Source organism: Salmo salar, chromosome 11, assembly GCF_965601325.2.
Source record: "Salmo salar chromosome 11, fSalSal1, whole genome shotgun sequence".
Lineage (NCBI taxonomy): Eukaryota > Metazoa > Chordata > Actinopteri > Salmoniformes > Salmonidae > Salmo > Salmo salar.
In genome coordinates, this window is record NC_138301.1 from 38,167,501 (window position 1) to 38,181,619 (window position 14,119).

At 43.9% G+C, this 14,119-nt stretch overlaps 1 protein-coding gene across 2 annotated transcripts in view; it reads right to left on the bottom strand.

The window, feature by feature from the left end:
- LOC106591416 (A disintegrin and metalloproteinase with thrombospondin motifs 17) overlaps window positions 1-14,119 on the bottom strand; it is a 199,407-nt gene that overhangs the window by 74,954 nt on the left and 110,334 nt on the right. For both annotated transcript variants that reach the window (XM_082957904.1, XM_082957903.1), the window contains exons 9-10: window positions 3,727-3,867; window positions 1,319-1,469 (exon numbers count right to left, since the gene is read on the bottom strand). In XM_082957904.1, the coding sequence (XP_082814030.1) occupies window positions 1,319-1,469; window positions 3,727-3,867 (292 nt within the window). The remainder of the gene's footprint in view (window positions 1-1,318; window positions 1,470-3,726; window positions 3,868-14,119) is intronic.

Genomic DNA, 14,119 nt, shown 5'->3' on the forward strand with positions numbered 1-14,119 from the left:
CACACACACACACACACACACACACACACACACACACACACACACACACACACACACACACACACACACACACACACACACACACACACACACACACACACACACACACTACCTCTTCCTCTCTCAATGTTCGAGAACATTTTCCAATCTGGCGGTGAAGCTCCCAAGGTGGCACAGCAACCGTTAAACCATTATGATCAGACGTACTTCCATCTCCTCTCTGCTTTGACCCCTGCTGTAGAACCATCTGTCTATGTTCTGACACCCATGTATTGTGTGTGTGTGTGTGTGTGTGTGTGTGTGTGTGTGTGTGTGTGTGTGTGTGTGTGTGTGTGTGTGTGTGTGTGTGTGTGTGTGTGTGTGTGTGTGTGTGTGTGTGTGTGTGTGTGTGTGTGTGTGTGTGTGTGTGCCTGCGTGCGTGTATGTGTACATGCGTGCATGTCTCCTCTGGGTCTCTGTAGGATCAGGAAGTCTAGACGACGGGACATACGTCTTGGCAGGGTGTGAAAGCTGCCATTAAACCCTCCTACCAGGCTCTGGCTGGGCCGGTATTGAGTGGAAACAGTGGTCAGAAGCTCTGCAGTAATAGTCTGCCTTGTTTTGAATGGTGGACTGGGAGAGGGACAGCAAACATTTGGGAAACCAGACTGAGTTCCAATCTAAACTGAAATACCTTGCAGTATTGGTGTTTGGCAGCTTGGCATATCATTTTGTTGGGGGGGGGGGTTCCACTTAAACCTGAAATGTGATGTATTTAATGTAGAGGAAACACAGCAGCGTGTGATGATCAACCTGGTGTGTGAAACCAAACTGGACTGTCAGCACCTGTCACTCTGGACAGATATTTTGGCCAGATTTCCCTAGCAAACTTTAAAAGCAGGCACCGGGAGGATGCCCCGGGAGGATGCCCCGGGAGGATGCACCGGGAGGATGCCCCGGGAGGATGCCCCGGCATCCGGGAGGATGCCCCGGGATAGAGAGGGAATGAGAAGGAGGAGGAGAGATCAAAGAGGAGTGTGTGAGTTGGTAAATCAATTAGGCAGACAGCAGGAAAGAGGAAAATAGCCCAGAGGAGAAACAGTATTACATCACAGTGGACTGACAATATCTTTCACAACCCATCATCTCTGCTCATCATGACCCCATCAGCACACCTTCATTACATCATGGCCCTGATCTGTGTACACCACCAATACAATCTGATTTGATTTGATAGAGTCGACACTACACTATGTCGAAACACACGACTACTACACAGCTGTCAATAGATCCGTGTGTGTGTGTGCGTGTGTGTGTGCATACACACATGTGTGTGTACCTCCATATCATTGCAGAAGGTGGCGTTGGTTCCAAAGAGGATCTGACACTGTTCGTCTGCACTGTAGTGCATGCCTGGCAGCTTGGGTGGCAGGCGAACCTGGTAGCGGCTTCTGGGGTCTGTGTGGAGCAGACAGCTGCTGGCTTTGGACCTGTCACACACACCAGCGCATGCACACACACACACACACACACACACACACACACACACACACACACACACACACACACACACACACACACACACACACACACACACACACACACACACACACACACACACACACACACACACACATAGTTGACAGTATGTCCTAGCAGGGATAGACTGTAGTTGGATGGTTTATCAAGTTACACACTGACTAAATGATGAGCCCAACCCTGGTTACCATTGTAATGTAGTATTGTATGATGGTCCTCTGTGTGTGACTGACCAGTATCTGTCTCTGTAGAGCACAAAGCCCTGGGATTCACCAGAGAGCCTTTATCTTAGAGATCCATAGAGAACACACAGCAGAGAAGGTATCCAGTAGACTACACACACACACACACACACACAAACATGGACACGCACACGTGCACACACACACACACAAACACACACAACTAACCTTGTGGGGACACACAATTCAGTCCCATTCAAAATCCTATTTTCCCTAAACCCAACCCTAAACCTAACCCTAACCCTTACTCTTACCTTAACCCTAACCCTAACCTTAACCCTAAACCTAACCTTAGCTCCTAACCCTAACCCTAAATCTAACCCTAGCTCCTAACCCTAACCCTAAACCTAACCTTAGCTCCTAACCCTAACCCTAAATCTAAACCTAGCTCCTAACCCTGACCCTAAATCTAACCCTAGCTCCTAACCCTAACCCTAAATCTAACCCTTAGCTCCTAAATCTAACCCTAGCTCCTAACCCTAAATCTAAATCTAACCCTAGCTCCTAACCCTAACCCTTAATGTAATTCTAACCCTAACACTAATTCTAACCTTAACCCTAAACCCCCTAGAAATAGCATTTTACTTCGTTGGGACTAACAAAATGTCCCCAGTTGGTCAAATTTCTGTTTGTTTACTATTCTTGTGGGGACTTCTGGGGACTTCTAGTCCCCACAAGAATAGTTAAACACGTCCACACTACCATACATAATCCAGAAAACATAGACCAAAAAACTTGACCTTATGGGTCCTTGTCAAACCTAGTGCACTATATAGGGAATATGTTGCCATTTGAGACACAACTCTAGAGGAACATACACTATGGATACAGCAAGGAGACTGTCTGTGCCTTGACTCGGGAATATGTGGTTTTGATAAATCAAATCAAATCAAATGTATTTATATAGCCCTTCTTACATCAGCTGATATCTCAAAGTGCTGTACAGAAACCCAGCCTAAAACCCCAAACAGCAAGCAATGCAGGTGTAGAAGCATAACATTGTGGTATAGGAAAAGAGAAATCCTTAAATGTTATATTGATGCCTGCAATGTGTGCATGGGTAAAGCTTATTTTGACCGAACCTCAACATTCACCTTTCACCACACAGGTCTGCTAAAAAGGGGGTTGGGCAACTCTGGTCCTGGAGGGCAGCAGTATGTACAGGCTTTTGTTCCACCCCAGCACTAACAGTGTGAACATTAACACTTCTGTTACATATAATAATGGTCCAATGTCAAGGGACTGATTTCAGAGCACCAGACAGCCAATAAACTCAATTTCTAGTCCATGCTCCAGTCACAGTCAATCAGATCCATTGTTTGCAATATAAATCAGGCCATCGCTATGGTAATAGCTTCTAGGCAACAGCAGCCCATAGATAAAAGCCGATGCCATCTCGTAGAGTTGTGATGAATGCATTGAGTAGGAGACGCCATTCAACTTGATTAAACTGCCTGACAGCGGTAAGGGCTGGAACACAGTAAGTTCCATCGCTGTGAGTGACTGGTTACAAAGACCTTGTCAAAGTCAATTAAATAATGGCTGGAAGGAAACTAGAGGTCATTTATTCAAGGAAGTGTGTGAGTTGGGCGGAGGGATACATTGTATAATGATTGTGTGTATGTATGAGTGAGACTGTGTGTGGGTGGGTGTGTGAGTGAGTGTGAGTGTGTATCAGTGAGTGTGTGCATGCGCGTGTGTGTGTGTGTGTGTGTGTGTGTGTGTGTGTGTGTGTGTGTGTGTGTGTGTGTGTGTGTGTGTGTGTGTGTGTGTGTGTGTGTGTGTGTGTGTGTGTGTGTGTGTGTGTGTGTGTGTGTGTGTGTGAGTGTATGTGTCCAATCTGAAAGTGGAAAACTGGACCCTTTAGGCCAGTGAACTGAGGCACATTTTCCACTCTCATAATATTGCTATGCTCCACTTAGTAACCTAGAGTGTGTGTGTGTGTGTTTGTGTGTGTGTGTCTCACCTGAGGAACTTCTCCAGGTCGTCACGGCTGCAGGGGGACCATGATAGGTCGCTGGGGTTACGGCCCTTCACCCATTCACCAGACATGATGTGGGAGTGGCCTGTACAGGTAGCATGGTCGTCATCATGGCTCATCCCCATGCTGGAGAGAAAATCACACACACACCATTACATACCATATAGACACACACCATTATATACCATATAGACACACACCATTACATACCATATAGACACACACACACACACCATTATATACAGTATCCCTTCTTTCTTTTCTCTCCAAAACTCGTTGAACGTGCCGTCCTTGGCCAGCTCTCCTGCTATCTCTCTCAGAATGACCTTCTTGATCCTAATCAGTCAGGTTTCAAGACTGGGCATTCAACTGAGACTGCTCTTCTCTGTGTCACGGAGGCTCTCCGCACTGCTAAAGCTAACTCTCTCTCCTCTGCTCTCATCCTTCTAGACCTATCTGCTGCCTTTGATACTGTGAACCATCAGATCCTCCTCTCCACCCTCTCCGAGTTGGGCATCTCCGGCGCGGCCCACGCTTGGATTGCGTCCTACCTGACAGGTCGCTCCTACCAGGTGGCGTGGCGAGAATCTGTCTCCGCACCATGCGCTCTCACCACTGGTGTCCCCCAGGGCTCTGTTCTAGGCCCTCTCCTATTCTCGCTATACACCAAGTCACTTGGCTCTGTCATATCCTCATATGGTCTCTCCTATCATTGCTATGCAGACGACACACAATTAATCTTCTCCTTTCCCCCTTCTGATAACCAGGCGGCGAATCGCATCTCTGCATGTCTGTCAGACATATCAGTGTGGATGACGGATCACCACCTCAAGCTGAACCTCGGCAAGACGGAGCTGCTCTTCCTCCCGGGGAAGGACTGCCCGTTCCATGATCTCGCCATCACGGTTGACAACTCACTTGTGTCCTCCTCCCAGAGTGCTAAGAACCTTGGCGTGATCCTGGACAACACCCTGTCGTTCTCCACTAACATCAAGGCGGTGACCCGATCCTGTAGGTTCATGCTCTACAACATTCGCAGAGTACGACCCTGCCTCACACAGGAAGCGGCGCAGGTCCTAATCCAGGCACTTGTCATCTCCCGTCTAGATTACTGCAACTCGCTGTTGGCTGGGCTCCCTGCCTGTGCCATTAAACCCCTACAACTCATCCAGAACGCCGCAGCCCGTCTGGTGTTCAACCTTCCCAAGTTCTCTCACGTCACCCCACTCCTCCGCTCTCTCCACTGGCTTCCAGTTGAAGCTCGCATCCGCTACAAGACCATGGTGATTGCCTACGGAGCTGTGAAGGGAACGGCACCTCCATACCTTCAGGCTCTGATCAGGCCCTACACCCAAACAAGGGCACTGCGTTCATCCACCTCTGGCCTGCTGGCCCCCCTACCTCTGAGGAAGCACAGTTCCCGCTCAGCCCAGTCAAAACTGTTCGCTGCTCTGGCACCCCAATGGTGGAACAAGCTCCCTCACGACGCCAGGACAGTGGAGTCAATCACCACCTTCCGGAGACACCTGAAACCCCACCTCTTTAAGGAATACCTAGGATAGGATAAAGTAATCCTTCTAACCCCCCCCCCCCCCCCCCCCCCCTTAAAATATTTAGATGCACTATTGTAAAGTGGTTGTTCCACTGGATATCATAAGGTGAATGCACCATTTTGTAAGTCGCTCTGGATAAGAGCGTCTGCTAAATGACTTAAATGTAAATGTAAATGTAAATATACCATATAGCCCCCACACACACACCACCGACACACACCATTATATACCATAGACACACAAACACACCATTATATACCATATAGACACACACACCATTATATACCATAGACAAACACACACCATTATATGCCATATAGACACACACACACACCATGACACACACACCATTATATACCATACACACACACACACCCTTATTTACTCATACACTACTGGTATATGCTCATGTCTCTCAGGCGCACACACACACACACACACACACACACACACACACACACACACACACACACACACACACACCACACACACACACACACACACACACACACACACACGTATATCTTACAATGTTTGTGAGGAGCAGCAATTGATTCACATTTAAAATCATATTTTCCCTAACCACTAACCCTAACCCTAATATAGGAGAAACCAGCCACACCTTCTTGACACGCCTCAAACAACACCTCTACATAACTGAAACTAACACACTACACACATACTTGTCTATTTATGGAAAAATCACATTGATTAACTCTTTGGTCGTTTCACATTTTACTTACTTACTAATGGCACTGCCTACTCCTGATGACTCGTTTTTTTAAATCATATGAACAAAAAATATTTAATTTTATTTGGAATGCTAAGCCAGACAAAATTAAATGTGCCTATTTATATAATGAATATGGAGGGGCAAAAATGATTAAATATTAAAGCTTTAAACCTCTCACTAAAAGCTTCACTCATACATAAATTATACTTAAACCCAAAATGGTTCTCCAGTAGATTATTAAGAAAGGCTCATCCTTTATTCAAAAATTGCCTTTTTGCCTTTATACAGATCACAACTTCTCATTTACGACTGTATTGCCCTTTCTTAAACAAGCCATACAAATCTGGTTTCAATTTCAGTTTTATCCTCCAGAAAAAAATGGAACAAATATTACAACAAATATTATGGTTAAACTGAAATATACTGATTAATAAAAAAAACACTCTTTATGGAAAAAATGTTTAAAAATGGTATTATATTTATTAATGATATTATGAATAGAAACGGAGGAGTTATGTCACATATGCAGCTATCGAAAATATATGGGAATATCTGCTCAATCCAAACTTACAATCAACTGATTAAAGCACTACCACAAAAATTGAGGAGGGAAGTGGAAAAGGAAGAAGGTACAGTAGGGAACTTGTTTGCCTGCCATATATTAAAGATACAAATTGGCTGAAAGGAACTGCATAAATAGAAAAATATACCAGTTTCATTTGAGGACAAAAATGTTGACAGCTGCGCCATACATGTTGCAAAATAAATGGGAAGAGATTTTTGATGTACAAATTCCATGACACATGGTTTATGAACTGGTACAAAAAACTACATTTGATTCAACACTTAGAATTTTTCAATTTAAATGATTATATAAAATTCTTGCCACCAACGTAATGCTATATATATGGGCATACAGCAATCTCAGCTCTGTAGATTTTGCTACGAAGAGACAGAATCAATAGATAATTTATTCTGGTATTGCCCCTTTGTAGCTTGCTTCTGGTCACAGGTTCAGGAATGATTAAAAAAATCACAACATGCAATTAAAATTAACTTTACAAATAACAGTGTTGGGCGATTTGGAAAGCCATAGTTAGTCAATAAATAATATAATAATGCTCGTAGGAAAGGTTTTCATCTTTAGCTCACAATCTGTGGATACTATACGAAACAAGCTACATAAATATGTGTATGCAACCAATAAAATTTGATTTCATTTGATTTGATTTCATGATCCCTCAGGCGAATACCCGCCAAATGTTTTCCCATATTCTCCAGACTGACTTGCTATATACAGACAGAACAGAAAGTTGCAATAGGCCCAGCGTTTGGCACCAGCACAAACAGAAACCCTCTTAAAACTAAGCCTAAACCTAACACCTAAGACTAATAATTGCCTTATTACAAGTGAGGACCGGAAAAGTGATCTCACTTCTCTGAATTTTTTGTTGGTTTAGTATTCTTGTGAGGACTTTTGATACTCACAAGTATAGTACAACGTGTACACACATACATACACGCCTTTAAATGCGGAAGACACATTTCGGTTGAATGCATTCAGTTGTACAACTGACTAGGTATCCCCCTTGCCCCTTTGTATCTCTGCAACACACAACTATACACACAACATACACTATTGCAACAGACATTATAACATACTTTGAACACGTATAAATTCCTCTACACAACTGCAGCCCATATTAACACACCTGTTACATATTCATTGGCTAAGGTCAGGGACTCAGGGAAACTTCAACAGGAAAGAATAGCTAGTGTACAGCTATACCACAGTAAGGATTTGTGTGCGTGCGTGTGTGTGTGAATGCGTGTGTTTCCTCTAAAGCTGTGACCTACATTTTGCAAATGAAAAACAACAACCCGGCCTGAAATCCCGGAAGCGCCTCAGAAACTAACAAAAACCATTGAGTGGAATGACTGGACTCCCAATGCACAGCCGTTGTTCCTGGCTTTAATTAAACTATATACAATTACATATTGAGAGCCATATTCCTCCATGTCCACTGCAACACCAATAAGAGATCAGCCACACTAAAACCAAGATGACCACAGCTGGTCTGGGTCTGTCCTGCTACTCAAACTTTACTGCTGCTGGATACAGTTTAGCATTTTCCCCACTAATGGTTAAGGTTAATTGGGGGATCCAAGATCTGTTCCTAGGGGAAACTTTACCCGAAGCACCACATTGGAGAACCGCAAACTGGGTTGGAGTGCAGTGCAAGTGGCCAGTCCCAAATATGTTCCTTTTGTCTTTCTCCAGATCTCTGTAGGCTCTGGTTTAGTGCACACATTTACAACAGGGAAAGCAAACACATGAGGGTTGTGTTCATTAGGCAAAAAACTGAACAGGGAGGAGTTACCTGGACTAATTTTCGTTAACTGTTGCAAAACGTTTTAAAACTGTTGTATGCCCTAAACAAAAAATCAAATCAAATCAAACTTTATTTGCCACATGTGCTGAACACAACAAGTGTAGACTTTACCGTGAAATGCTTACTTACAAGCCCTTAACCAACAGTGCAGTTCAAGAAGAAGAAAATATTTACCAAGTAGGATAAAATAAAAAGTAACACAATAAGAATAACAATAACGAGGCTATATACAGGGGCACCGGTCCCGAGTCAGTGTGCGGGGGTACAGGCTAGTTGAGGTAATCTGTACATGTAGGTGGGGACGAAGTGACTATGCATAGGTAACAAACAAACAGAGAGTAGCAGCAGTGTACAAAAGGGGGAAGGGGTCAATGTAAATTGTCCGGTGGCGATTCTTATGAATTGTTCAGCAGTCTAATGTCTTGGGGGTAGAAGCTGTTGACGAGCCTTTTGGTCCTTGACTTGGCGCTCCGGTACCGCTTGCCGTGCGGTAGCAGAGAAAACAGTCTATAACTTGTATGACTGGAGTCTCTGACAATTATATGGGCTTTCCTCTGACACCGCCTATTACATAGGTCCTGGATGGCAGGAAGCTTGGCCCCAGTGATATACTGGGCTGTTCGCACTACCTTCTGTAGCGCCGTATGGTCAGATGCCGAGCAGTTGCCATACCAGGCAGTGATGCAACCGGTCAGGATGCTCTCGATGGTGCAGCTGTAGAACCTTTTGAGGATCTGGGGACCCATGCCAAATCTTTTCAGTCTCCTGAGGGGGAAAAGGTTTTGTCGTGCCCTCTTCACGACTGTCTTGTTATGTTTGGACCATGATAGTTTGTTGGTGATGTGGACACCAAGGAACATGAAACTCTCGACCCTCTCCACTACAGCCCCGTCGATGTTAATGGGGCCTGTTCCGCTCGCCTTTTCCTGTAGTCCACGATCAGCTACTTTGTCTTGCTCACATTGAGGGAGAGGTTGTTGTCCTGGCACCACACTGCCAGTTCTCTGACCTCCTCCCTATAGGTTGTCTCATCGTTGTTGGTGATCACGACACTGTTGTGTCATCAGAAAACGTAATGATGGTGTTGGAGTCATGTTTGGCCACGCAGTCGTGGGTGAACAGGGAATACAGGAGGGACTAAGTACACACCCCTGAGGGGCCCCAGTCTTAATAAAATCTTCTTGGAGCTTGGGTCTATTTTCCTGAATTTCTGCTTGACTGACATTCCCAAAGTAAACTGCCTGTTACTCAGGCCCAGATGCCAGGATATGCATATAATTTGGTAGCATTGGATAGAAAACACTTTGAAGTTTCTAGAAACAGACGTTCCGCTAGCGGAACGCCTCACCAATAGCCAATGGTAGAGCGTGGCGCGAAATACAAATACCTTAAAAATGCTATAACTTCAATTTCTCAAACATATGACTATTTTACGCCATTTTAAAGACAAGACTCTCGTTAACTTGTTATGGATAGGGGGCAGTATTTTCACGGCCGGATAAAAAACGTACCCGATTTGTAAAGCCTTTTTGAAATCGGACAGTGTGGTTAGATAAAGGAGAGTCTTGTCTTTAAAATGGTGTAAAATAGTCATATGTTTGAAAAATGGAAGTTTTCGGATTTTCGAGGAGTTTGTATTTCGCGCCACGCCTATCATTGGATATTGGAGCAGGTGTTCCGCTAGCGGAACGTCTAGATGTAAGAGATTAATCTAACCACATTGTCCGATTTCAAAAAGACTTTACAGCGAAAGCAAAACATTAGATTATGTCAGGAGAGTACCCTGCCAAAAATAATCACACAGCCATTTTCAAAGCAAGCATATATGTCACAAAAACCAAAACCACAGCTAAATGCAGCACTAACCTTTGATGATCTTCATCAGATGACACTCCTAGGACATTATGTCATACAATACATGCATGTTTTGTTCAATGAAGTTCATATTTATATTAAAAAACTGCTTTTTATATTAGCATGTGATGTTCAGAACTAGCATACCCACCGCAAACTTCCGGTGAATTTACTAAATTACTCACGATAAACGTTTACAAAAAAATATAACAATTATTTTAAGAATTATAGATACAGAACTCCTTTATGCAATCGCGGTGTCAGATTTTAAAATAGCTTTTCGGCGAAAGCACATTTTGCAATATTCTGAGTAGATAGCTCGGCCATAACAGGCTAGCTAATTTGACACCCACTAAGTTTGGTGCTCACTAAACTCAGAATTACTATAAGAAAAATTGGATTACCTTTCCTGTTCTTCGTCAGAATGCACTCCCAGGACTTCTACTTCAAGAACAAATGTTGTTTTGGTTCGAAATAATCCATAGTTATATTGAAATAGCTCCGTTTTGTTCGTGCGTTGAGGTCACTATCCGAAGGGTGACGCGCTGGCGCATTTCGTGACAAAAAATGTCAAAATATTCCATTACCGAACTTCGAAGCATGTCAAACGCTGTTTAAAATCAATTTTTATGCTATTTTTCTCGTAAAATTGCGATAATAGTCGTCTCGTGCACGCGCACTCCAGTGTCATTGTTCCCTGCCTGACCACTCACAAAAACTCCTGCTGTTTTTCGTCCAGAGACTGCAGAGACGTCATTCCACTTTCTGGCGCCTTCTGAGAGCCAATGGAAGCCTTAGAAAATGTCACGTTACAGCAGAGATGCTGTATTTTTGATAGAGATGCCCTAGAAGGAGAACAAATTGTCAGACAGGGCACTTCCTGTATGGAATCTTCTCAGGTTTTGGCCTGCGATATGAGTTCTGTTATACTCACAGACACCATTCAAACAGTTTTAGAAACTTTAGAGTGTTTTCTATCCAAATCTACTAATTATATGCATATTCTAGTTTCTGGGCAGGAGTAGTAACCAGATTAAATCGGGTACGTTTTTTTATCCGGCCGTGAAAATACTGCCCCCTAGGGCAAACAGGTTAACATAATATATGAGACTATAACACCGTTGATATGGCAGGCGAACTTCCAAAGAAAAACCAACCAGAGATTTTATTTTTGAGCTCCCAGGCTCTTATAATGGAAAGCTATGGATTCTATGTAATTCCAGCTCCCAGATTGCAATTCCTATGGCTTCCACTAGAAGTCAACAGTCTTTGTTCAATGTTTCAGGCTTGTTTCTTCAAAAACTAGCAAGAATTTAGAGTTTTTGTACAAAGACTCCCAGTTCAAAATCAGTCTGTTGGCGAGCGATGAAGAGGACGCATGTTTACTAATTTTACTTTTCTGTTGAACGTACTTCTTTCCGTATGAAATACTATAGTTTATTTACATTTTAGGATACCTGAGGATTAAATAGAAACGTAGTTTGACTTGTTTGAACAAAATTTTGCGGTAGCTTTTTGGACTCCTTTGTCTGCATGTTGAACGAGTGGATTACTGAAATCGATGGCGCCAATTAAACATACTTTTTTGAATATAAAGAAGGATTTTATCTAACAAAACGACCATTCATGTTGTAGCTGGGACCCATGGGATTGCAAACAGAGGAAGACTTTCAAAAGTAAGTGATTTATTTAATCGCTATTTGTGATTTTATGAAGCCTGTGCTGGTTGAAAAATATGTTGATGTGGGGCGCTGTCCTCAAACAATCGCATGGTATGCTTTCGCTGTAAAGCCTATTGTAAATCGGACAACGCAGTTAGATTAACAAGAATTTACGCTTTTAAATTATATAAGGTACTTGTATGTTCATGAATGTTTAATATTACGATTATTTATTTGAATTGCACGCCCTCCAATTTCACCGGATGTTGTCGACTGGTGTCCCGCTAACGAGACGCCTATCCCTAAGGATCAGCGTGGCAGACGCGTTGTTGCCTACTCTTATCATCTGGGTGCGGCCCGTCAGGAAGTCCAGGATCCAGTTGCAGAGGGAGGTGTTTTGTCCCAGAGTCCTTAGCTTAGTGATGAGCTTCGTGCGTACTATGGTGTTGAACGCTGAGCTGTAGTCAATGAACAGCATTCTCACATAGGTGTTCCTTTTGTCCAGGTGAGAAAGGGCAGTATGGAGGGCGACTGAGATTGCGTCATCTGTGGATCTGTTGGGGCGGTATGCGAATTGGAGTGGGTCTAGGGTGTCCGGGAGGATGCTGTTTATGTGAGCCATGACCAGCCTTTCAAAGCACTTCATGGCTACTGACGTGAGTGCCACGGAGCGGTAATCATTTAGGCAGGTTACCTTCACTTCGACTATGGTGGTCTGCTTGAAACATGTAGGTGTTTCAGACTCGGTCAGGGAGAGGATGAAAATGTCAGTGAAGCATGCATGCTTTGATTACACATCCTGGTAATCCGTCTGGCCCAGCGGCTTTGTTAATGTTGACCTGTTTAAAGGTTTTGTTCACATCGGCTACCGAGAGCGTTATCACACAGTCATCCAGAACAGCTGGTGCTCTCGTGCATGCTTCAGTGTTGCTTGCCTCGAAGCGAGCATAAAAGGCATTTAGCTCGCCTGGTAGGCTCGCGTCACTGGGCGGCTCCCGTCTGTGTTTCCCTTTGTAGTCCGTAATAGTTTTCAAGCCCTGTAGTAGGATTCAATCTTAATCCTGTATTGACGCTTTGCTTGTTTGATGGTTCGTCTGAGGGCATAGCGGGATTTCTTATAAGCGTCCGGATTAGTCCACCGCTCCTTGGAAGCGGCAGCTCTAGCCTTTAGCTCGATGCGGATGTTGCCTGTAATCCGTGTCTTCTGGTTGGGATATGTACGTACAGTCACTGTGGGAACGACGTCATCGATGCACTTATTGATGAAGCCTATGACTGAGGTGGTGTATTCCTCAATTCCATTGGATGAATCCCGGAACATATTCCAGTCTGTGCTAGCAAAACAGTCCTGTAGTATAGCATCCACGTCATCTGACCACTTCCGTACTGAGCAAGTCACTGGTACTTCCTGCTTTAGTTTTCGCTTGTAAGCAGGAATCAGGAGGATATAATTATGGTCAGATTTGCCAAATGGAGGGCGGGGGAGAGCTTTGTATGCATCTCTGTGTATGGAGTAAAGGTGGTCTAGGACTTTTTTTCCCCTGGTTGCACATGTGACATGCTGGTAAAAATTTGGTAAAACTGATTTAAGTTTTCCTGCATTAAAGTCCCCGGGCCACTAGGAGCGCCGCTTTTGGGTGAGCATTTTCTTCTTTGCTTATGGCCTTATAGAGTTGGTTGAGAACGGTCTTAGTGCCAGCTTGTTTTGTGGTGGTAAATAGACGGCTACGAATAATACAGATTAGAACTCTCTTGGTAGATAATGTGGTCTGCAGCTTATCATAAGGTACTCTACCTCAGGCGAGCAATACCTCGAGACTTCTTTAATATTAGACATCGCGCACCAGCTGTTATTGACATAAAGACACACACCCCCACCCCTCGTCCTACCAGAGGTAGCATCTCTGTTCTGCCGGTGCATGGAAAATCCCGCTAGCTCTATATTGTCCGTATCTTCATTCAACCACATCTCGGTGAAACATAAGATGCTAGTTTTTAATGTCCCATTGGTAGGATAATCTTAATAGTAGGTCATCAATTTTATTTTCCAATGACTGCACGAAGAAGAATGGAAGGCATTGGGAGTTTACTCGCTCGCGTCCCCTTTTCCGCCGTCGTTTCTTCACGCAAAAGGCGTGGATCTGGGCCTGTTCCAGTGAAAGCAGGATATCCTTCTTGTCGGAC